At 36.5% G+C, this 26,693-nt stretch overlaps 1 protein-coding gene across 3 annotated transcripts; it reads left to right on the top strand.

Annotated features, from left to right (window-relative positions):
* The first annotated feature begins 19,011 nt into the window (after positions 1–19,011).
* Positions 19,012–26,420, top strand: LOC117435620 (phosphotriesterase-related protein-like). 3 transcript variants are annotated; one of them, XM_034058942.2, is made up of 5 exons: positions 19,012–19,146; positions 20,977–21,455; positions 22,239–22,504; positions 22,968–23,108; positions 25,941–26,420. In XM_034058942.2, exons 2-5 carry the CDS (start codon positions 21,024–21,026, stop codon positions 26,149–26,151), a joined length of 1,050 nt encoding a protein of 349 aa, XP_033914833.1. In that variant the 5' UTR covers positions 19,012–19,146; positions 20,977–21,023; the 3' UTR covers positions 26,152–26,420. The 3 variants fall into 3 exon arrangements, with proteins under 3 accessions (XP_033914833.1, XP_058876115.1, XP_033914834.1); XM_034058943.3 differs by lacking the exon at positions 19,012–19,146 and adding an exon at positions 19,300–19,421; XM_059020132.1 differs by lacking the exon at positions 20,977–21,455 and having other exon boundaries at positions 19,047–19,146.
* Positions 26,421–26,693: the final 273 nt, after the last annotated feature.

Here is a 26,693-nt window from a genome sequence, read left to right as displayed (position 1 = left end):
TGTGTGTTTCTGCCATTTCTATCTCCCAACTCAGACTCTGGATCAAGAAGGTATGCAGTATTATATTCTAGCCTCACGTTCCCCTAACAGAAGAAAGAAGCTGTATTACACCTCTAATATAATGGTGCGTTCACACTGGACATTTTTAGGACGGGCTTAGGGCCGCCTCAGGTCTTTTTTTCTGCAGTGTAAACGCAAACGGCCAACTAAAGACGTGTCTCTGAGCCAGCTTAGGTCCGTCGGAAAGGCAGTATAAACTCACCAGACTTTAGGACGGCTCACGCACGACTTGAGTGCCGCTCGGCTCCTCCCCCACAGAATCTAAACAGGAAGAAGCTGCAGTGCCGTTGCAGCGTCACAAAAAGAGAACGATATGAGACACACGATCTGAATTTATTAACTGTTTATATTGGGGAGTATTTGTAGATATCAACGTTTTATTATTAAAATGTCGTCAAAAGTGTACATACCCCAAACATCCATGGGCTATTTAAACTTTTGACGATAACTTTTTTTGTTTGTATTAAACAGGTGCAGACGCCGGTGGACATCAAAGAAACAAAAGCATAATATCTGAGTATATCGGTGAGACTTTTTAAAAAAAAAATGCTATCAAAAATAATTTTATACAAAAACTATCCTGGATTGTGTTTTTCCCAGTTATTTTATTGTTAAACCACTGAGTTATTGGTTTAGTTTCAAACACGCTTATTGTCATTTAAATGAATATTTTGATTTTACCAATGATTGGCTTAAAAACACGGAATAGTTTTATTTATTTATTTATTGTTTGTTTCTGACAACCGCTGCATGAACTGGGGAGAGCAAGAAAGCAGAGTTGTCATAGCGTTGTGGGGCGAAACTGAACTCCAGAGTGCACGAAGCGGAAACAGAAAATAAATACATATACCGAGAAATAACAGCAGATCTGCAAACCAAGGTCTGTGCAACCCCCATCAGGACCATTCACCCCCATCCTCTACCTCTCGCAGGAATTTGCCCATAACAATGAACATACACCTGCCCTAGTGCCAGCCTCGCCTCACACCTGGCAGTGTCTGTGAAAGCTGTCTCAAGCACTGTAGGAAAGAGATCTATGCAACCCCCTCTCTGCACTTTTTGATTATAGTTGATCTGTTACACAATTGCGTTTTGTTATGTTCTAAGTTTTAAATAAAGATTGTTTTAATTATTTGCGATCCCTGTCATTTTGTTTTTTAAAAAAGGAACAAAATGTTTTGAATAATTACAATTAATTTAGATATTATACTTCTATAACAAATTATTATTATTATTATTATTATTATTATTATTATTATTATTATTTATTCATTTGCAGTAGTAGTATTTGTAACAAGGCTAATTTGAAAAAAAATTATTTGTTAACTGTAATTTTATACGGTAAAGGTTTTTTTTTTTCTCCAGTATTCCTTATGCATCATACAATTATGTATATATATACAAGGTGAGATAATATTTGTGAAGAAACAGAATACATTTCTTTTGAAAACAAAAGGGTCTTCATTACTACAGTAATAAATAGCAAATTAACTTATCTTACCCAAGGTGAAATCCGTCACAAAACAAATGGGTCAGGAACCGTTATATTGTGTCAAACACTGTCTAAACGAATAACCATTTTTCTTGTAGACTGCAAGATAAGTATATATTTTTTAAGATGACTCTCTCAATACACCACACTGTATTGTTTGTTTGTAATACCACTCTGCCTCTTCCATCTTTGTGGTTTGGGGAGGAGAAAACTCCTCATCCCTTCAGTGGTCATCATGACATCACCGAGCACATACTGTAATTTAGATGGTATGCGTGCGCATTCTGACCTAAGCCGGCTCAGGGCACAACGTGTAAACGCTATGTGAAAAATTATAAGAATCTCCGTTATCAGTCGGACCTGAGTTGGCTTAGGTCCAAGGTGGCAGTGTAAACGCAGCATAACTGTACTGTCATAACTGTATCACACTTATCATTTAATTGTTTTCATTTCAGTTCTCAAGTGTTATTTGATGAAACAAGTAATGCAGCTGGTTGGACAGGATTCAGTTTGTCAGATTAAACAAAACTGTGATATAAAATATCAGGAAATGTCTATGATTAAAGCATGTTGTTATATAATTAATACCAGCTATTCTGGTCTCGAGTGAAACTTGATAAAAATAAAACTTGTGAATTATAGTTATCTCAACCTAGACACTAAAGACTTCGCAGTTTGTTTTGTTAGTGAACAAAATGCTGTTGGTCTACAGTATGTGTAACTGGCAGTGTGCTTCAGCTTCTTCAAGACGAGAAACTCTACAGTTGACAGCTTATAAAGACTTCTTTCAGCACCCCAAATATTTAAGATGTTGCTTTCTAAATATACAATTATGTCAACCTACCAATAATACCATGAAGCTACAACCACCCGAGAAGTGTGGCACCATTAGTAAAACATATAAAAACCTAATTTGCTGTGTCCCTTGTAATGAATCTCCTCCTAGCGGCTGATAAGCTAATAATAATACGAAACCAGTACAAGACCCATATTTACCTCTCAACTGTAGAGCTTTCTCTTTAGTTTAATGGTAATTTGTTTGTCTTTGAACCACATTGTGTGCGGTTTGCACGCGTCCAGCCCTTGCCTTCCTATTGAATTCAACGGGCTGAGATGCCAATTCATTACATCCTGTCCTTGAACTTGTATTGAACAATGTAACAAAGTGTAAGTACAGTATTTTGAAGTAGATCATGTGACAATTCTAATGGAGACAACCATCGAAATGAAGCAAATGGTCTTTTGGATTCAGGATTAATCCTGAGATAGATGTTGGGCTTTGATCTCTGGCTGTCTTTTCATGACCAGAATCAATAAGTGTCTTTTCCTATTCCAGTGCAAGCCTATAATTAGTTGCTCCCACAGGTTTTCTTTACAGAAGTGTAACAAGACATGTAGATACGAATATGAACTAGACCATCGGGTCTCTTCTACCATTAGGGTTATAGAAACAATTCTGACTCTTTGCAATAACTGAAGCTAACAAAATAATTCCATACATTTTACTCATTAAACTCCCATTAGCTACATCGGTGTCAAATGTGCAGTTTTTAAAGACATGGTGTGAACAGGATGTGAGTGGAGGGAGTGAGTGGAATGGATTTTCATTTTAAAACAGAAATACTACACTGTTACTGACTTACTTCCTTGGTCATTACACCCCAGAAGTGTCTTATGGGTTAAAGCATGTTACTGTCTAAAAAGTGGAAACAGCAGTTTGGTTATTGACAGGAAAGAAGCCATTGAAGGGGTTGGGACAATTTCACCCTCGAGGTGAAATGACAGAGGAAGTGCAAGACTAAAAGCATGCCTTGGAAACAGATTTCTTTAACTTAGTGTAGTACCAGAGATCGTGTGTAACTGTTTTTAACTCAATAACAGAAAGCATGACTGAGAGAGGACATTAATTAATGACACCACAATGAATCCACTCATGGACGCTCCAGCCCTGCAGTGGACTACATAGATTATTCCAGACAAACAAAGGTAAATAACCAAAATACTTTTAAAAGCTTTTTAGTATAATAGTGACAATGGCATTGCTGTGGTGTGTTCCACTGTAACAATGGGATTCCCTCTGGACTTTCATTATTACATTGCCATTATCCATTAATTAATACACCAATATGTTCATCCAGGACTCCATTCAATACCAACAATTTCCACTTCACAGCTTCATTGACTTAATTTAATGTTTTTTTTTTTTGTTTGTTTTTGTTTTGTTTTTTTTACAGAAACTCTACTGGCTATTTTTCATCAAGCTTCTTTTATTCATGTTTTTGTTCTCAGCACAACTTTTTGCACTATGCAGAGGTTAACATTGGTAAGGGCCCTTCACAAGTATATTGCCAGATGGTTAAGGTTAAACTATAAGAAACTAAGGCGCAGATTACATATAAATTGTGTGCGCCAATTAGCTAAAGCATGATAAATGTGGTATTCAAATAATAAATGCAGAATGCCACCCAGTTGGTTGTGTTATTTAATGTTTTATGAAAAAACTAATTCAAGCTTTATATAGCGCACTTAAGAGACATAAAAACAAGAAATGTCAGTTTACATCTGTGTGGGATGCTTCATTTAATAAATATGTTTTCTTCCCTTCTTTTGTTGCCATGCAACTAGTGATACAGGTGTCTGTGCTGCTCCAGCCACTTATTTTCATTTAAAGAAACAAATGGGTAAAATGCCTCGTGATATATCTACCCTCCCATTTTGTTGCCTCCTCATTTTCAGGAATGGTTTGATTTGATGCTACGTAAGAGAAATGTAATTCTCGCAGCTTTTCATTTCACTCCTGAATTGTTTTTTGAGCTGAAGAATAAACTCCTTTATTGAGTATACATGAGAACAGGACCTTATTATTATTATTATTATTATTATTATTATTATTTATTTCTTAGCAGACTATTATTTATTTCTTAGCAGACGCCCTTATCCAGGGCGACTTACAATTGTTACAAGATATCACATTATTTTTACATACAATTACCCATTTATACAGCTGGGTTTTTACTGGAGCAATTTTTTAGGTAAAGTACCTTGCTCAAGGGTACAGCAGCAGTGTCCCCTACCAGGGATTGAACCCACAACCCTCCGGTCAAGAGTCCAGAGCCCTAACCACTACTCCACACTGCTGCCTATTATTATACGTGATTTCCAACAGCATATGTTAATAAAGGGCGCTAAGATAAGGTGGGACCTTGTGGTTCTGCCAGGATTGAAAAGGTTAAAACAAGTAATATAATTTGGCTAGTACCTTCTTCAGTGTACTGTGAAGAAAAGAAAAAAAAATTAACCCGTGCTGTTGTTTCAGTTGTATTCTTTTCAGCGAAATAATGAATGTTTAACTTCCAGCACACACGTATGTACGTGTCAGTTAGTTTCATGTAATATTAAAACCAATGTCATTAAAAAACCCTTTCAGCAATGGAAAATGTGAATTTAAAAAAAAAACACATTTATATAGAACAGTTTATTATCATAAAAGCAAATGTGTCATTTAGTGATTAATGCGTTAAAGAATAAATAGCGGAGTTCCGAAAAATATAGCGTCACACGTCCCCACATGTTGCTACAACTGTTTAAATAATGTGCCTGACATTTCTCTTTTCATTGTTATTTTTTTACACCTATACTTTCAAAGTCTGTTTCAATGTTTTTTTCAAAATGGCCGCCATAGTGCACTGGTGTTTGGGGGTTTGAGATCTGTCCACAGGAAGAGCGCTTTAAAAAACAAAACATCAACAAACAAAAAAATAAAAACACGTGTTCTAGTTTTTTAGTTTCGTATCACATCATGGATCGCTATTACTGTGTTACCTGTTTGACAATGTCAGCAATAATCCTTACACTATCAGTGCACTCTAGAGCAGTCATTTTGAAAAGAGCTTTGAAACACACTTTAAAGTTATACGTTTAAAAAGTTGTCAGGATGTTAACAATAAAAAATTAAAGGTGCGAGTTTAAACAGTTGTAGCAACACCTGGGGACGTGCAACACTATATTTTTCAGAACCCCGCTACTTACTCTTGACTTTAAGGGTAGTAGGTCGCTTTTAAAAAATAAACGTTTATAAAGACAATGATGAAGGCCATGTGAATTATGCTGATCCGTATTTGCTGACTATAGTATGACAACATTTAGCATAAATATCAAATTGTCTTGATTCAATTAAACTTCCGATTAATTTCCTTTTCAATATAGAAATGGAGTATCACACACAATGTTTAGACCATTGATTTGGTATGAAAAAGTGATGAATTCTATTAGAAAACAACAACAACAACAAAAAACATGTCTGAAAGGATTTTAATAATCTTAAATACATTAACCTCGGCACTTATCAAAACAGATAACTTATCTGCAATACTGTCCCAATACATACAATACTGTCCGGTAAGGCCTAGATTTATTAGGCTTTTACTTAAAAAGTTAATGTAGGCTTCATCAAGACTTATTACTTTTTAAAACAAAGTGCTTTGAATTATTTTTGTGATATTTTTGGTTACTACTATAGTATCTACTGCGTTTCTCATACAGGCATAATCTAACAGCTACTTCACAGCTTTCCTTAACAGCATTAACATCTTGGAGACGCTGCCAGGACTTTGTAAGCATTGCTTTTACCACCCTGTCCACTTCATCGTAAAGGAGATCATCTGAAAACAAATCATCTTTCTTCGAATGTTGTCTATCCTTTAAGCAGAAGGCTGTTCAGATGACAATTCAGCTCTCTAAAGAATGCTGTGAAAAAATGTCTCGATGAAGGGTACTTTAACTTGGAAGGTGAGCAGCTCTTACACTGAAGTATCATTCCTACTGTCAAGTACAGGGAACTTAGTTTTGTGGTGTGGAGAAATACTTGGTGCTTATATTGATGACCTCCCTACTAGTCCAAGGGTACCACTTGCACAGAGGATTACAATACCAGTAACTTAAAAATTAAATTGTAATTCTTTTGCATCAGATTCTCTCCCTGAAAGTCAATACTGCTGTAGAAACCCTTATAAACGTGTACCATAGTAAAGGCATAACAAAGTGTAATAAGGCATAGTGAAAACATGGTAAAACACAATTAAGCATTGCAAAACCCATTTAGGAATGGTAAACCATATTAAGAAACATGGCAAACCAGGGTAAACTATGGTAAATGTATAGTATATCCATGGGAAAAGCATGGGAAAACTGCACAAATACCAGTTCAATTTACTGTGGTATATTTTTATAAAGCAACCAACAAAATAATATAGTGTACAGCTCTGTTTTCTCAGTTAGTTCAAGTATTTAATTAACTCCATTTTGTTTGTACTTTTCTCCTTTCAATAAATAGGAGTTAATTAAAGACTAACACTTTGAAAAAAAATGCTCCTGTGTCCCAATTCACATGCAGTGTTTATCATGTAGTTTCAAAACTTTTGTTTTAAAATTAACTTTTGTTTAGCATTCAGTACTAAAGTATTTAGTGCAAAGGTCAACATATAAATGTATTTTTATCACAGTAATTACATATTAAAATTAAAGCTAAGTCACAAACCTAGCAACATGACTTTAGTTTCAATTAGTTAAAATTTAAAATAAAAGAGGAAATTTTGCTCACATAAAGCAATATAAATGAGTAGTTTTCCTTTTCACATAAGAGGGTTCTTGTAACACATCTGATTCAGACTCAGCTTTATCAAGGAAATGTGATCAATTAGCTTCCATTCTATGTCACAGAGTAAAGACATTTAGCTGAAAAATAGGAGAAAGTGCCAAATGAATGGACAGACCTCCCTATTATCACCTGCTGTACATCTCAAAAGACAGCTGAATCCCTGTTCAGCGTGGTTTCAGAAATCTGTGATTTATTGGGTAATTCAGCATTTGCCAGTATGTCTTGTGCTAATTAAATGCACACACTCTATTCAGAAATGTCACAATTGATTTGTCTTTTGCAAGCAGTGACTTTATTTCAATGTTCTGGAAAAGGTTTTATGAGTCCAAGATAACTTACCCTGGCACATTCATCTCCCTGGGCAGTGTCTGCAAGTAAGGACAAGCAGGAGGTGAACCCAATAGCTAACATTTAATGCTGAAGGCTTTTCCAGGACAGCTCATTTAGTCTGACATGGGCTGTATATCCAGTGGAGTTACATTGTTTCTTAGCAGAGTGATGGAAGACAATGCAAGATTCTAGTTCAACTTCCCCACTAAATAAATACTATTATAGACTGCTATCTGTCTTTCAGCCAATCAGAGCGCATGTTTTGGCCGCTGTATGCCATGACACATTACAAAGAAACTCAATTTATGACACCAAGCGTACCATATTGATATTTTACTGTGCTTTATTCTCACTATTGGTACAGTTAATGAAACCCACTTTAAAATGTCCTTCAAATCAATTGAAATTGGTAACATCGCTATCAGCCACGTACCACAGCCACTAAATGACATTCTCTTCATCCACATTTCCCCTCTTTTCAATAAAAACCACAATGGACTAAACTTAGGTTGGTCATAAACAGAAATGAAATATAGTTGTATCGTAACAATAAAGTAACATATATCAGAAGGGTTATATCGACACTTGTGATTCTTAACCAATACAGCGTGCCTCAATATATTCATGCAATTCAAAAAAAGGATACACCAGTATGGAAATTAAAGAAAACTCACAAGCTGTCTAAAAGTCTGCTGTAACACCTAATAACTTGCAGAGTGGAGGTACATACTGTTTACATTAAAAAGTAACGTCTACTTTCACCCAGCAGATTACTGAATTAAAAATGCATATAAAATAAAAATAAAGCAGAAACATTCCATATTTTAAAACCATCTACATTGGGAACTAACACAGATCATTATTTATTAACCAGAAAAAAAAAAAAAACATTTTGCAGCCTATCAAAATCCATACAAGTACTTAGAATGACAAGACTTAAAAAACAACAGACTCACAAAGTTGCTGAGCTTTGACCTTCTGGCTGACGCATACCCTTGATTTTATTCATACTTTCAAAGAATTACATTGCGATATCATGGATATTTTGGGAGAAGGGGTGTAAGCGGGGGAGGGGGGATAGGGGCATGTATGGTTTTCCTAAAATGTAGAAACAAGCAGAAAAAATAATTAGAACCACCTTGTATAAAATAAATATATTGACATGTGAATATATCAGCGTGTCTACTACTTTCACATCACTTCATCAGTACTAATGCTGTTCAAATGCATCTGGAATAGCAGCAATGGAACAACTGTAGACACACATCAACAGCATCTTCTGCAGGCTGAAGATTAAGCATCTCAAGTTCCGTTTGAGTGCCCACTGTGAAACGTCCCACATTGCAAGTTTATGACCTGAGTTATGGTTATTTTACCCCGCACTACCACACTGCAGTACAGAGGCTGGTTCTGCTTGCACATCAGGCCTTGGTGCATTGAATCACTGAGATGATTCCATCCTCCCAAGTTTTGACAAAGGGTAAACATGCCAGCAGCAAGCTTCCACAACTTGTGAAGGATTGGGGAGGCTAGCTTAATTCCAGTTTCTCATTTTCTATTCTCCCCGGTGGGGAATTGAAAATATACAACTTACTGTCAAATAAGCTGAAACTATTTACACACCCCTCATTTTAAGGTATTGCCAGTTTTAATCCTCCCACTAGTGGAGAATGATGCAAGCCACATAATAAGCATACAACCAAAGACAAATATTCAGAATATGTAATATTCCTGAATCCTTGAAACTACCCAAATACCCTGTCGACATTTAAATGGTATTCCACAAACAATATGCATGTCCGTATGTACTATATATTGTTGTTTTACCTCCTGGTAATAGTCATTTACAATTACAATTAAGATAAATTCAACTGTATACATAGAAAATGTAGAGCATTTGCTCATATGCAGTAGTGAGTAGGATGGGAACCAACTTCCATTGTTCTGGTACTAAATCTCGTCTCTGTGTGTCCAAAAAATGCAGTCATTATTGCTGCTGTATTTTTGTTGTTTTGTTTTGTTTTCTGGCTGGAAGAATCTATCTGTCTATCTATCTATCTATCTATCTATCTATCTATCTATCTATCTATCTATATATATATAGTTGCTTTAATAATCACATGCGTGGGAATGAAGTCAAAGTTTGCACATGTGCAGTACACTATCAGAATACATTTTCTTATGTTAGTTTTTGGAATACTATTGTAATATTCTAGGTGGTGTTTTCAGAAAATTGTGTTTACATGACTTTTGATATGGAAATTACTTTTCAGAAAACTATATATTCTGAAAAATATGGGAGTTGTTATGTTCCTGTAAATGTACTGATTGAAAAGGAAAGGACCTGGTGTAAAATACAACTGGTTTTCTTACTCCTTGATAACTCATGCTTTATAGTTGCAGTTAAGATCAGAATCTATGCAGTATACTACTATCTTCACTCAGTGTTACTACATTGGAGTCATTATCACAGCTTTATCTATTGGATTACCTTTGTAGCATTAGCAACATTATCATTGGTCCCTGTGACAGAGAAAGAATGAATCTTGGTTATAAATCTCTCTCCCGACCTGTGAGGGCGCTGTGTAAAGGGAACAGAGTGCCCTGGACTGGGTGGCCTGACAATTCATTCCCAGGGTTAGGTGGAAGTCGGCCATCTAGAAAGGAGGTGGAGCTACGGTACACCAAATCATCGACCCAGAAGGGAAGCGATGTGGCAACCTCGGATTGGAGGAGAAACGGTTACACTCACTAACCAAGGGGGCATGATTGACAGTACATAAGGGGATGTAGCGAGGTGATCTGTTCCTTTGTTATGGTTAAGCTAAAATCGGAAAGGAGTACTGTGAAATTACCGTGAGTGTTTTGTTGTGTCTAAAAATCTACGTGTTTATTATTATTAGACGGCAAACACGATCTGGAGCTGTCACTACAGGCCAGCACTAAACCTGGACAACACTGCACCATTGTACACAAATACATTGTATTTCACCACGAGCACTATAGCACTCACTCTGGACTTGTGAACGTGTGTGTCTTTGTGTGTGTTCTACTGTGTTTATTCATTTCGAACTGTGTATTATTATTTCAGGACTGCAACCTGTTGTTTTGGAACAGTGCAATACACATTGCTGTGTATTGCCTGGGATTATTCTTTGTGGTCACCAGACCGGGATTTACAGTATTTGAACAGACTGGGGTGGTCCACTGCATGGGTGTGTAACATTGTAGCTCTGCAGCCCAGTCAATGCCGCCCTAATAATTCCAATGAAGATGCTCAGCGTGCCGCACAACTGACAGATGATTAGCTTGCTGGCAGTGACAAAATAACTAGGGAAAGTATTTTTATGATCCCTGAGTTTCATCACTCACCTCTGTTGCTAAGTGAAACATAGCAGGGTTAAAATTAATGAGGGGAAACATATTACAGTAAATGATGCCTTTGCCCGTGTCATTTACATGTTATCAAATGGCTCTAAATAAAGTTGATATTTTGATACTCTGCTGTAATTTGAAGAGTGCGACAGCTACACACCTAATCATATTTTAATATACTGTTCACAGATTTAAAATTATCTCCATGATTTAGAATTCATATCTATAAATATTCTCTCCCAAGCATTTACCTGTTAATGGCATTTCTTAAATTAAGTACTTTATAATACATGCTTGAATAAATACAAACAGAATTAATACATTAATGCATGTGTTTGTGTATTAGTTTTCTGGGAAGCGTAGCACAGCTTGAACAAAACATTTTGGTGTAAAAATGACACGAGAAATGATGATTTTGGTTCGGTATTTTGCTAAGATCATGTAAAGGTTCTTGCTTGTGCAGGATCATTTTAAGCAATCGCTCTATGATAATGGAGAAGACTGATAGACCTGTATGACTGTCTAGCTCAGTTGGTCTCGGGGGGGATCTGCTTGCAATCAGCAGTATACTGTAGAGGCAGCCTCACACAGGCTTCTAATGAGCTCTCTGGAAATCCTGCTAAACCCAGGACTGGAGCCGTTTAAAACATTTGTTTCTGTCAGCCCACATTGACAGTCCTAATACACACACTTTTCAGAATCTTTTCAAAGGTGAAGGTGAAAGAATTTAATTACTATAGTGTAATGGTTAAAAAAATGTGTCAATTAACACCTGTCCAATTGAAATAACCACTGCATTGAATTAATTTTAACACCAATGTAGAAATGATTCTCAAGTATTTCTAAACAAGAGTTTCTGGAACACATAATTGTATGGTGGACAGATTCCAGCAGTTCTAAAAAGATATTGCTGGGTTAACATGTGTAAATAAATAAATACATTCTTTAATAAATATAATAAATACATATTTTTTCAGGCATGTTGTATTCCTATATATAAAAAATGCACAAACCACAATTTATTTTGCTTTAGTATGCACGTCAAAAAGATATTCTTCCTTTTTTGGCTTAATTAGTGAACACTTTGTGTTAAGTGCATCTAAGAGAGTAGGCCTAATCCAGTTCTATTCCTAAAAGGGATAAAAAAAAGGTAAGTTTATTATGATTTGTTGCAAACACAAATGAGATGATGAAATAAAATATTTTAAATTAAAAAAAAAAAAAACGTTCATTGACAATCACACACAGGGTGGTGACTTTGAAGATTTACCCAGTTTAGGTTTAGTGAGGTGGATTCTCAGAGTATAGAAGATTATAGAAAGGGAAAGTTAGGAAACTACAACCTGAATGTAATACATTGTTTCATTGAATGCCATTTTGGATCATACTGTCCAGTGGGTGGTTGCATTTTGAGTGTGTGTGTGAGGAAGTAGTCGTTCCACAGTCTAGCACTTGGCCCAAAATGACGCCCACAAAACTGTGCATAACCTCTAAAACCTTGAGGTTAAGTACAGTACTATGATGGGGTTGTATACTAAACTGACTGTACAGTGTTTGTTGTTGCAGAAACAGCTAGATATACAGAATATAATGCCTGTGTTGCACTCCTGTGGCCTCCCTCCCAGGCTGATCCATGGATCACGAAGCATAGCTTGTAGTACATAGATGAGAGATTTTTTCAGTAATATGCAATTGCAGGCTGCCATGAGTGACAGATCAGGGACTAGCCAATAAGCCTTGTGTACAGGCATTGACTGATGTTCCTAATGCTTCATTCAGGAGAGCAACAGAATGCTCTTATTTTCCAACTGAGCAGGCTACAGTATTTTAGACAAATAGAAATGTAATGAGTTTCCTCTGTGGCATTACAACCGGTGCCTTAAAAAACAAATAACTGATTGAGGCTTAAATCAAACTTTTTAAAAAAATTATTCCATGAATGAAGGCAAAATGTGAATATCATTGAACTTGTAAAATTAAAATCAAATTTCAGTTAGAATATGCAGGCTTTTCTCAAGTTAAATAGCACCCTGGCAGTTAAATGTAAAATCAATCACCACCTGGCCATGTTCCACACTTATAATTAACCAAATAACATCCCAGTTTCTTTTGTAATTTAGGTTACCTAGCCAGTGTGGACATTTAAATTCTTTTTTTTTGGACTTAGGATTATAACCTTTTGCCTTCCACTGCTTGTAAAAGATTTAAATTAAAATAAAAAAGGACTTGAAATAAAATGGGGAATTGTAATGCTTGGCGACCAACGGGTGGTGGCTGTTTACTCCATTGGCTGTTGTTTTGTTTGTTTCGACAGGATATACTTTTTGTGTCTAGCTGTACTCAGTTGTATCAAGGTATGATCAATCACTTTTGAACTTAAAGGGAAATCATAGGGTGAGATTTTTGTCAGCGATGATCAAATTACAGTTAATTACAGTTAAGTGATGAAAGTTAATTTAATGCAAATCAATATTTGTTATTGCAAGTTAATTAAATGTGGATGGTAGTAGATTTGTCTGCAGCGCAGTAATGCGCTTATGCCACTTAGGTGTACTGAGATGGGCCAGCGCAAACATACTGCAATTTGCATTTTCATTGCGACACTTAGCAAAGTAAACATTTTGTTGTATGTACTAATAGAAAATATGTTAATGAAAAGAGTCGCAATATACTAATTTAAATATTTATTGCATCTTCTTAGTAAGGTGACCATATGGCTCCGTGTTCAGTGGGACAGTTCACAGTTCAGGCTTTTCAACTTACAACCCAATGCATTCTGGTACGTTTTACCTGTCTCAGGCACCATTCTTACCTTTAAGAGAAGCAGGACTACGCTTACCAGAATGCATTGCGTTGTGAGTTGAAAAGCCTGAACTGTCCCAAACTGTCCTGAACATGGAGCCATATGATCACCATATCTTAACGAGATCTCTATTGCGAGAGTCGTGCGACATTGTATAAATAAATGTATAAATCATTGCGCTGAAATAACACAAATGTGTTTTGGGCTACACATTACATTATGTAAAAATATGAATCTGTACAGTACACCTATACAGTCTACAGTACAGTAGTAAAATCAAATGAACACCTAGCGTACTTTTACTTTAGCCTGTACACCGTCGGTATGGTAACACAAAATAAATCATGCAGCTGCTTTGTACATATTGGTGTACAATGCGAATAAAAGATTGTTTTTTATAATTATTACACTGTGTAACAAATTTTTTTTTTTGTTCCTGGGTAGTAAGTGTTATTTCCTAATTGCTTATGCCTCAAAAGTATAGAAAATGGCTATTATTCCCCACAAACTTTGCTTTTGTGACCAGGACAGTGATATTTTGAAATGTACCTATTTCCAATGAGAAAACGGGCGAATTTGTGTCTTTTCGTTCACATAAAGTCAGAAAAAAACAACATATGAATCCAAATTAACATGTATTTATACTAAAGTAATACAAAAATGACTACAAAAGATTTAGAAGTGAGTTATTTTTCGAGATTTACGATTATACTGTAAATCACTTTCACGAATCAGCCCCCAAATGTAGTCTCCCATCATGTTCTCGTTATACTGTCCTTGGTAGCGGCGTTCAATGTCCAGTATATCCTGGTAGAAGCGCTCGCCTTGCTCCTCCGAGTACGCTCCCATGTTCTCCTTGAATTTATCAAGATGAGCATCAAGGATATGGACTTTGAGGTACATCCTACAGCCCATTGTGCCATAGTTCTTCACCAGAGTCTCAACCAGCTCCACCTAGTTTTCGGCCTTGTGATTGCCCAGGAAGCCCCGAACCACTGCGACAAAGCTGTTCCAAGCCACTTTCTCCTTACTAGTGAGCTTCTTGGGGAATTCATTGCACTCCAGGATCTTCTTTATCTGTGGTCCGACGAAGACACCGGCTTTGACCTTTGCCTCAGACAGCTTAGGGAAGAAGTCTTGAAGGTACTTGAAGGCTGCCGACTCCTTATTTAGAGCTCTGACAAATTGTTTCATAAGGCCCAATTTGATGTGCAGTGGTGGCATCAGCACCTTCCGGGGGTCCCAGCTGTACTCATCATACTTCAAGGCGTCCAGCAAGGTCTTGATGCTGTTGTAATCCTCTTTGAGGTGCACCAAGTGAGCCAGGGGAAGAGACGGGTACTTGTTACCATTATGGAGCAGCACGGCTTTGAGGCTCCTGGATGAGCTGTCAATGAAGGACAGTATAACGAGAACATGATGGGAGACTACATTTGGGGGGCTGATTCGTGAAAGTGATTTACAGTATAATCGTAAATCTCGAAAAACTACTCACTTCTAAATCTTTTGTAGTCATTTTTGTATTACTTTAGTTAAATACATGTTAATTTGGATTCATATGTTGTTTTTTTCTGACTTTATGTGAACGAAAAGACACAAATTCGCCTGTTTTCTCATTGGAAATAGGTAAATTTCAAAATATCACTCCTGGTCACAAAAGCAAAGTTTGTGGGGAATAATAGCCATTTTCTATACTTTTGAGGCATAAGCAATTAGGAAATAACACTTACTACCCAGGAACAAAAATTGTGTTACATAGTGTTATTATTATCAACTTGGCAGCCTAGACAGTTAACACAAAGTAGATCATGGTGCCGCATTGACAAGTTATGATACTTACAGGAGGACAGTCAGTTCTCGTTAATACAAATTTCAAGGGACCAGCAACAAATTTTGCATTATACCACTAATTCGTATTATTGTTAGTAGCCTATAAGCCAAATATATACTGTCCATTTTTATTTTAGTTAGTCAGTGGTGCAGTGTTAAATTGTGCACAATTACAAACCACCTGCACATTAATAGAATAGGTGTGTTTCCTATTCCTATACAGATGCTCAGAATGAGATGGAGGGGTTAGCAGCACATGTATGCAGTCTATTGCTCCCAACACGTTGGGGAAACCAGAAATGTGTTTTTGAGGCTTGTAAGTACACTCTGCTTTTAGGGAAAAATAGGTATTTGGCTGTTCGCCTTGAGCACAACTGGCAACACATGAGAAAAAGCGGAGTGGGAAATGCCAGCAACAATTATTTGTTTATTTAGCAGACGCCTTTATCCAACGTGACTTACAGAGACAAGGGTGTGTGAACTATGCATCAGCTGCAGAGTCACTTACAACTACGTCTCACCCGAAAGACAGAGCACAAGGAGGTTAAGTGACTTGCTCAGGGTCACACAATGAGTCAGTGACTGAAATGGGATTTGAACCAGGGACCTCCTGGTTACAAGTCCTTTTCTTTAACCACTGGACCACACAAATTGATGCAATTGTAAGTGTTGCAAGAGCCTGCAGCTTTCATACATCTCATTATAATATTTGATAAACTATGCACTATCTCCGCCCCCGTTTTGTCGGAACGCCCATAATTACATATTCATCTAAGCTTGAACCGCAAACAGAAACTGCTGTTAAGCATTCCCTAAAAAGTCGCAAATAGCATTGCACTTGTTCAGTACATTTCACCCAAGACTTCCGACTCATTTGTAACTGGTTTGCGACTCTTTAGTAAACCTACCACTTAGTGTTTTAGTTATACCATGCAAAACCCTTATGCTGTTCAAATGAGAACTGGTATTATACACATTCCTTTGGGGTTCACTAATTCCTTTTTCTAATGACATTGTTATGATTTGTTTTATTATTATTGTTGCAAACACACACGGGATGATGAAATAACACAAGAAAATAAAATAACACAAGATAATGATCAATCTTTAGCACAGTCATATACAAATCATTGTATGGTGTGAATCTGATTATTGTGTCAGATTTACCCAAATAAATCTGATTACTTTATGTTATGTTACATAGTGATGCCTATGATATTGTACATGTCTTTCTGTGGTCAATAACCCATAGTAGTGATTCACAATAATTCCAAGGCAGTGGTGTTAATGGTAACAGTGGCGTGTTTAAACTGATAAGAGTGAGTGTGACAGATGGGCTTTTCCTATCAAATCCATGCTAATAGGCCAGAGCAGCCCCTATTACACTAGATTACAAATGGAGATATCAATACAATTACAACAGACAAGAACCCTTTAAACCACTTGGCACAATTTACTTTGAGTTAATAGGCTCTTTCTCTGGGAGATTTGATAAGCATATAGTGAATCACATCCTTGTATAAAAGAGCTCCACAGCATTTGTCAGTTCTTATCAAACACGTGTTCCAACAGCAACGTCTTCTACAAAAACAGACCCTGGGGATTGAAGTTCTGATCAGAGAGATCAGAACATTTTCTTATTAAAGACTGCACTGCTGAAATGAGTCCCGCTGGTCTCGGACAATTACCAAGCTACCTACATCAACTGAACGATACTCCGAGCAAACTGAAGAGGACAGGGTTGCAAGTCCTAGTAAAGGCTCTTTCTGTTTATAGAAGGTGCTGGCTTCTATAAGGCTTCTAACGTGGGTGTAGTTCACGTTAAAGAGAAACATTGAAAATATATTTAATAAATCTAACGCAATTACAATAAAATGCCAACAGGTAAGTAAAAGCACTATTAGCACAAAGATAAACAAAAACACCATAACAATAACTTAGTCATACTTATTCCAAGAAGGAAGCTATATAAGGTTTTGCACAATAGATTTGTGTCTTTTTTGTTTACAATTTTCTCTATTTATTTCTGAAATATCTGAATACTAAAAATAAAGTAGAAGGTACAAGCAACAGAACAATATGATGTACAACAGAAGAAAAGGGGCACCAGTGATAATACTGCCAGAGCTTCTTTCTGAGATGGAAAGTAATGGAAAATTGACTGTACAATTGTTGTGAAACTGGCAACAAATTCATACATTTTTATGACATGGATTTGACATCACCTTGTGCAGAATACTTTTTTTTTTAAAGAACCTCACTAATATGCATGATATTTTCCAACAAATAGGATTCCTGGTTGTGGCTAATAATTATTAACATCTTTCTACAGCTATAGATTCCTAATTTAATATAAATCACTGCAGGCAGCAACATTGTCATGGAGATGCTGACCTACAGGGATTGCTGATCAAATGCCCTCTCCCGATCAGCAGGCACATGGATAGCTGGCAATGATAGATCTGCAGTAATGTACTGTGCTCTTCCTAGACACACCTCAAGGGCAAGCATGCCCCTGTGTTTCCAAGGAGAAACCGCCCACCTATCGTGTGCGATCAAGCTTCAGGAGCTCCCAGAATTTCCAAGCCGAGTCCTGAGCCCATCTGGAGTGCTACAGATGGGACCTGAACACACTACCTGAAGAAGGGAACGCTGAGACATTGGAGAGATTCTGGATGATAAACGAATACATCGACTAGATTAATGTTGTTTCTTAACCGCCAGAATGTGGTTTAATTAATCATTTTTAAATTACCTTTGGCAGAATTTGTCTGTGCGCTGTATAATGGAGCATCTCAGAATGCAGTTCTGTCAACTTGTAATACACTGACTATATATATATATATTCTCCTATCCCCATGTTACAATATCCAAGCCACGGTAGACAAGACATTGAAAATATATACTGTAAATGGTCTTTATGTGTAATTAGCTAGGACAAGGTTAACATTATTCCATTTATTCAACGTTGACTTTTATAGAGAGTTGATTGGCAGGTGTCAGTTTCCAAGGGTGCACAAATTACTAATGTTTCAAGAGGAACAGTCTTGCAATTGATGATGAAAATTGACATATATCCCCTTAAATTGTATTTTGAAAATCATATTTCTTGGGTCTAATAAACCAATAGATTATTTTAATCAACTGCAATCTGATGTATTATATGTATTTATCTATATATGCTAAGACACTGCGCACATGTTAAAAGGATGTTCAACAGAAAATACTGTACTCCGTTGTGTTTAATATGTTTATATATTTTTTTCTTACCTTGCTTTTTTGTTTTGTCTGTTGCATCCCTATAAAAATATAGATTCAAATGTGCATGTATCATAGTTTGCCTTAGCTCCCTGGGATGTACACTGCTTGCATATGCTTTACACCTTGCCACTGCAATGGTAAACTTCTGAAAAGCTAGTTTTACCACAGTGTTAAATCTAACTTTTGAATCTGTGACGTAGGGAATTTGGGGGTAAAGTTCGAGAAGTGGGCTACTGTGCTCCAATAAAAAAGGGTGATCTCAGCTGTAAGGAAGCTAGTAGTCTCGCTGTTAGTGTTATTCGATTTGAAGTGGATTGTCTGGATTACTACTTAATGTCTGTAAGTAACAACGCAGTCTAATTTATATTATAACATCATTCCCTACCAGTATTTTTTTTCAGTACATCTGCATATAATTATGTATTTGATTAAGTGTCACGTAGTTCTGCTTTTTTGGAGGTTGTAAAACTGCAGACCGACTCGACTTGCACTGCACAGCGCTCCGGTACAGACCATATAGAATCCGGAGGCAGTCTCGCGATAGTCATATAGTACACATTTGCTTGACCTCTGTGTTGCAGAATGGAGCAGACAGAATACATTTCTACTTGCAGGTTTTGAACGTTTATTTGCATGCCTTCTCTCTTGGTGTCAAAAATAGTCATTTACGTAAATCGGGTGTTGTTACCGTAGTTGATATGTCACAGTGGTGCACGAATGTGTGTGTGAATTTGATCCGTACTGACGTCGTGTGAATGCTGTTTGTCATATTACTGTAGTCTAAAAATAGCTGCCTGTGGCTATACTTTACAACTATCTATTTAAATTGTGATGCAGTTGAAAAAAAAAAAAAAAACGAGAACAGTGGTTGGTGAGTCAGTGGCAATACATTATTAACCACAACAGTAACTGCAACTAGTCTCCGTTTTGGATGACAAGTTGTGTAAATCAAACAAGTGAATGCAGAATAACTTTTTTTCAGCATATCACAGGCGGTGTCATGACCATTTTCCCCACCCCCACCCTGAGTCTAAAAGAGTCACGTGGCGGCACTGTGCTTTCTTCTCTGACAGACAGGAGGCTTTTGAATAAACTTTATGAACAAGTTACTGAACAGACAACACGGTCAACATTAACACATACCGACTTTTATTGTGCAGTACAGTAACTACATTTACAAGTTTAGGAGTTTACTCTGTGTTTTCCTATGTTGCCACAGATTTTACAATGCTTCTAACATGCTAATTTAACATCTTTTTTTTTTTCACCGTGTTTTTTTTACTCTTCTACACTTTGCATTTCCCAAGATATACAGCACTACAATTTTATGAGTTTTAAATAGTTTGAAAGTTCTGTATTAATATTGTAAGTATACAGTCAGACCTCGTTTGTAATTGACTGCTGCAAATCAATGTTGTACTTTTATGATGATTTTTCACAAGCATGATGTACTCTTGGCCAGGTATGTGTTTACAGCAGTTTACGCATTCACTGTTTAATTCAAAGTACATAGAAATCAACCATGCAAATACATAATTTATTTTTTTAAAAATAAAAACAAATATACACCCCAGGCTATAAATTAAAAACGAAAAAGTTCATCACCATGAACAATATCTCAACAGTATTATTATTGTTATTATTATTATTTATTTATTTATTTATTTATTTATTTATTTATTTATTTATTAGCAGACACCCTTATCCAGGGTGACTTACAGTTGTAAACAAAAATACATAACAGTATAAAGGTCAGTGCAATTTGGAAAATGCTTTATTGGAAATTAAGTGGTAAGGCAATATATCAAATGAGGTATCACGGTAAACTATATTAAAATGACTAGAGTTACAGTATGTGGAATCGCCTTCCTATGTTCCTATGTGATATATGATAATCTTAATAAAAGAATGGTAATACTAAGTGTCATCACAATTCCATAAGCTGTTATCCATATGTAAAAATATTAGTGACATACAGATGAATCGAATGCTCTCAAAAACATATGCAAAATAATGGTAATACCAAGTTTCATCACAGTTGAATAAGCAGTTCTCCAGATCTAAAAAACACATTTTAATTGTAACTACTGCCTCCACTATATCTCCTCATCGGGGTCGATGCTAAAAACAGGTACAGATTAAGAGATCGTTTTTTGTTTTTGTTTACAGTCAAACCACCTCCAAGCACCAATTCCGTTGATCGAATAGAAGGAAAAATGTCTGCACAAAGTGGTAAAGTCCAAACTGTACTGGGCCTTGTTGACCCGAACCAACTTGGACGCACCCTGACCCATGAACACCTGACCATGACCTTCGAGTTCTGTTTCTGTCCACCACCGCCTGGCCAGGAGTCCCTTGCAGATGCACAAATTGAAATGCAGAACATGTTCTGGTTACAACAGAACCCCTACAGCAGCAAGGAGAACCTGCTGCTGAACCAGGAGACGGTGGCTGTGAAAGAGGAGCTCCTGCAGTTCAAGAGAGCAGGTGGTGGCACCATTGTGGAGAACACCACCACCGGTATCAACAGAGACATGAAGACTCTGAAGTGGCTGTCACAAGAGACAGGGGTGCATGTTGTAGCTGGCGCTGGCTACTACGTGTTTGACACTCATTCCAGTGAGACCCGCAGCATGCCCGTTGAGAAGGTATGGTGTGTTAAATGTGCAAGTTACTCAAGAGAAGATTGGGTATACCAGAGCTCTGAGTCAATGTGAGTGAAATAGGGAGCCCACTCTATTCTTAACCCCCTAATGTGTGGTTCATGGAAGTAAGGAGATATGTGTTTCCCTGACCTGGAGTCACTCAAATGTAATGCTACTAAAAAGTCTAAAGCCTTGTTTCTATCTGCCAATAGGATTGAGTTGACAGTCATTTAAAATCAACCTTGTTCTTTTCCATTGGCAGCAGCGCAAAATCAACAGGATTTGAACATGACAATTTGGAATAATGACTGAAAAAACGTGCATGCATATTTTTTATCTAAACAGAACATATGGTATTGTGTTATGTCTAATTGTGATTGAATTCCTCTGATCGAAAGGCATAATATACATTCAGTGAAAAGTACTAGACTTTTTTAATTGCACTCATATGGTCTTTGAAACATCCAGACGTCAGAGGAGCATCATTTGTGGTGTCCACAATCCAAAGCATTTGTATGTTGTTTTATGGTATTGTATACCTGCACACTGTACCACAGTTGCTGCTGAAGAAGTCTAACAAGAAAGATGTTTTAAAAAAAAAAAATGTAAATATGTAGATTGCCATGTCCTTCAGCCATAATACTTGTTACTGTTCATTTATTTTATGTTATTATCTACAAAAAAAAAAAAAAAATACAGTTAAAAATAATCATTATTGAGCAAGAATCAATCTCTATATTATTATTATTATTATTATTATTATTATTATTATTATTATTTTTTTAGCTGACAGATATTATCGTCAGTGAAATTGAACATGGAGCCGATGGCACAGATATCAAGTGTGGCGTAATTGGAGAAATTGGGACCTCCTGGCCTATAACTGAGAGTGAGAAAAGGGTTCTGCAGGCCACAGCCCACGCACAGGCTCAGCTCGGCTGCCCCGTGATCATCCATCCTGGAAGGAACACTGAGGCACCTTTCCAGGTAATCCGTATACTGCAAGAAGCGGGGGGCGATATCTCAAAAACTGTGATGTCTCATTTGGATAGGTAAGTGGTGCTGTATGTATTTAAATATGTCTTTTAAGTATTGTTTCCTCCAGTATAAATGACAAGAATTCATTCTAACAAGGACCCTGTCATTCATCTCATGCCTGCTGTCTACATTTTAAACTTACACCATTAATTCTGCAGAGTGGGGATTGTCATGTGTTGTCATTAAATTCTACTTTTTCTAAAAGCATTGCCTTTCCCCTGTTCCTGTGACCTTTCATGATTACAGAAATGGGAAAGGGATTTTTTCCATAAGTTTAATGTCAGCTCTCTTTCTTTAAATGAATTTGCTACCTTGATGAGACACTTATAGATAGTTCCCCTACACGGATGCGACACTTACCAATTGATTCCACCTGCTTTATTAATCACTTACTGTTGTGTCAATGTTAAACCAGTTAGAGGTACAACCGAAACACAGGCCTTCATAACAGTCATGTGTACATTTGCTATTCTTTAGGACAATATTTGAAAGTGAGAAACTGCTGGAGTTTGCAAAGCTGGGAAGTTACTTGGAGTATGATCTTTTCGGTACAGAAATGCTGAACTATCCTTTCAATCCTGACGTGGATATGCCAAGTGACAATGAAAGAATTAAAAGGTAGGTTTTCCTTGATTCCCAATACAATAAATCAATTAGAGTTTGGTTTTGTTTTTGATATTTTTTTTCTTTTTTTTTGCAAATTTGTTGGAACCCCACACTGTGGTATAACATTTCATTTCCTGTGTGGACGGTCCTTCTCCAGCTATTTTACAGCTCTGTCAAACTGAGGTGCAAGGAGAAAAGGTCACACAATGTCAGAACTAAGTCTTTTGCTTCAGTTATTTAACCAATCGCTAAAAACATTTCTATTGTGTTTAATTTACATGGTATTTATATAATCTTTCATTGATTAGTTCACCTAAATCTATACCACGTTAGGATACACCGTCAGTTCATTAACAGTTACATAATTGTTATGTTTACAATGAATCTAGGCACCCAGACTGGAACGTTCTTTTTTCTAGAATTCTGATGTCATCATAACGTAATCGTACTATACAGTGTTCTAGATTTTGTAAATGCACGTTCAATTAACATCTTTCCATTGGTCAAAATACATCAAATTTCAGGGAGAAATGAAGAATCGTCACTTCCTTACGTTCTGTAATCCCGTAGCAAATCTTGTGTTAAGAAATACTTATCATGCAACTTCCGAACAAATACCCGAAGGGTATGCCAACCAGGCAAAGGGCACAAAGCTGCAGCAGTATTCCCCACTATTGTCAAAAGTATTTTCTATGAATAATCTCAAAACAGGTTAATATTACAGGAAAGCTAATGATGCTGATTGTCGCATTGCTGAGTGAAGAGGGGTAACCACATTCATATTATGCACTTCAACTAATAAACTTCAGTGGAATTAGTAGCAGTGGTAGCATAATGGCACAACCATTGCACAGCAATCATTTGTTTTTGCTATGAGGGAATCATAGCTTCTCTTTAATTACGTTAAAAGGACTCCCATTGGTGCAGCACTTTAGAAGTTTGTTGTAAACCGTCAAAATAAAAACAGGTCAGGGTCAAATTGATTTGTTTCAGGAATGATAGTGCTTCTGTTGTAGCATGCTGCTTCTATTGTTGTTCTAAACATAGGCAATGTAAGACATGAATTTGTAAAAGGAAATCTGTAAGCAGAAGTAAATGTACAAAGTACATTCCTGATTGTAATCACTGGGCATTGTGCAACATTGGTTATGGTTAGATGATTTTGTCAGTTTGTTTCTTCCAACAACAAGCTTAGTGAACAGTTCAGTGCAGTTCTTGGTATACATTTGAACTGAAACGGAAACCAGTTCTAGTCACATTTTTGGTGAGGGGATAGTAGACCCAATTGCTTATACAGGAGAGAGGGGTGAATGTTTCTGCCACAGAGCAAAACAACTCTAAACAGCAGTGGTTCAATATACTTTTTAATCTCTATTAATCCCGCTGGTGTCTGCAAAAGAGCAGGTTTATTAGATCAATAAAATAGACCCTATTGTATGTGTGCAACTGTGACATATAGCAGAATATTAGAGCAATAAATATTGAAGCTCAGCTTGGGTTCCATGGCTTGAATTTGTCAACCTCTAAACACATCCTATGGTTTATCACTCCTACATAACATTTAAGACAGAAGATTGTTTCTGTCTCATGGGACAGAATATATAAAAAAAAGTAATAAACACATCAAGTCACCCTGGATCAAAGCAGTAGAACCTCCAGTTTTAGTGTCTCGTACTGTTTAATAAGCACTGTTTTCATTTGTTAGAATAATCACTGTTCAAATGATTATTTCAGTATATGTGCCCTGCGTGTTTTCAGAGTTTTAGCACTATTTATTTTTTTAATGAACTTCCTGATTATGTAATAGAGCGTGAAGGTGTCGTGGTTGTCACACTACTTCTGTGAGCCAGTGGCCCTTGTGTTATTTGTTATGAAGTTGTGTGATAAGCATTTCTTAGCACTGAGTCTTGCAATAGGATTACAGAAGACTGGGAAGTGTATTTCTGTATTTCTGTAACATGATGATTATTCAGTTTGTATTGGACGCATTTTGACCCATGGAATGATGTTAATCATACCAAATTGACACTGGCCTACCCCGTTTCCAAAATCTAGAAAAGTATAGTACGTGCTGGGTGCCAAAAGTCATTGTAAACCTAGCCATTGTAATTCCATCTATAGACTGGAGAACCCTGAAAGAAGTCTGTGTAATGATGTAGAAGCAACAGCTGAGCATACCTTGTCTGCAAGATAAATGCTCCTACACCTGAATAAAATACATGTATTTTTTTTTATCATGGTCATAGCCTCACACAAACATTTTTCAATAAAACCTTTCCTGGAAGTTGATTATTTATCTCCAGTCACCATACTACAATAACTCTTTATTTTGGCCTAAATTTATCATTCCCTTGAGATAAATATATATTTTTTATTTTTTTATAGTGAAGGTTACTTATATTCTCCCTCAGGTTTTAAGTCAAAGGAAGAAAAATTATACAAACTTGGTACACCTTTTTTAGACTATAAAAAGCAAGCTGTTCAGTGGTGCAATACAATAAAGTGATATAGTTTGATTAAGTTTTGCATGGACGGTTGTTACAAGACGCTGTTAAACTTATTGTGAATCTGTTGGGAAGAGACATGAAGTTGTTACCTCCCAGTGGATGTACCCCGTATTCAGGTAGTGCATGCAATGACTTCTTTTTTTTAGTACATTTGAAAATGTTCCATATAAATGAGTAATGGTCTTTACTGGTTTAAATACAGTGTTAATACACCAAAACCGAATGGTTGTGAAATATACCCACTGTACTTGAGTTTATGTATATAATTCAGGTGCTACAGATGAATACTGGATCGCCTGATTATAATTATTCTGTTGTCTGTTGTTGTTTTTTTCAGACTTCGTCTACTGATAGGTGAAGGTTTTGAAGACAGAATCGTAATTGCCCATGACATACACACCAAAAACAGGTTAACTAAATTTGGTGGTCATGGATATTCTCACATCCTAACCAACATTGTCCCAAAAATGCTGCAAAGGGGCATCACCCAGCATGCTGTTGACAACATTTTAGTGGAAAACCCCAAACGCTGGTTAACTTTTAAGTAATCATATATTTGAATGTAAGAACAGGTAGTAGTTCATGTTTTTACAAAGTGTGAACTGCATTAAAGAGAAATGTAACCATCCCTTTAAACATTAAATCATAATCCTAGACACCTAAACTTCTTTTGGTTGTAAATGCATGCCAACATTAAAATGTCTTTGATCAGCACTGTCACCATTGTATCATGACAAATCTTACTGACACATCCTGTTTGTCGCTAAATTCCTAATAAAATGCTCTGTTTTCTAAACCACTAAATGTACAGTACAAATGGATTGTCTTGGTTCCTGCCTCCTACTTTGTGTCTGTTTGTGTGTGTGTGTGTGAGATGGAAAGCAGTCTTGAGGATCTTTTTTAGAACCATTTTTGTTGTTGTTGAAATAGTGGTCAGGCATAGCAAAAAATGATCTACAAACAAAAACATTAGGGATCTATCCATAAGACAAAGAACTGTAAGACATGCAATATTAGAGCCATGTAGATGAGTTGCCCTTTAAGTGATTGCCTGGTATATATATATATATATATATATATATATCAAGTT

This window comes from Acipenser ruthenus, chromosome 3, assembly GCF_902713425.1.
Source record: "Acipenser ruthenus chromosome 3, fAciRut3.2 maternal haplotype, whole genome shotgun sequence".
Lineage (NCBI taxonomy): Eukaryota > Metazoa > Chordata > Actinopteri > Acipenseriformes > Acipenseridae > Acipenser > Acipenser ruthenus.
The sequence above is the reverse complement of the archived record's forward strand: the minus strand, read 5'-3'. Positions and strand labels throughout refer to the sequence as shown.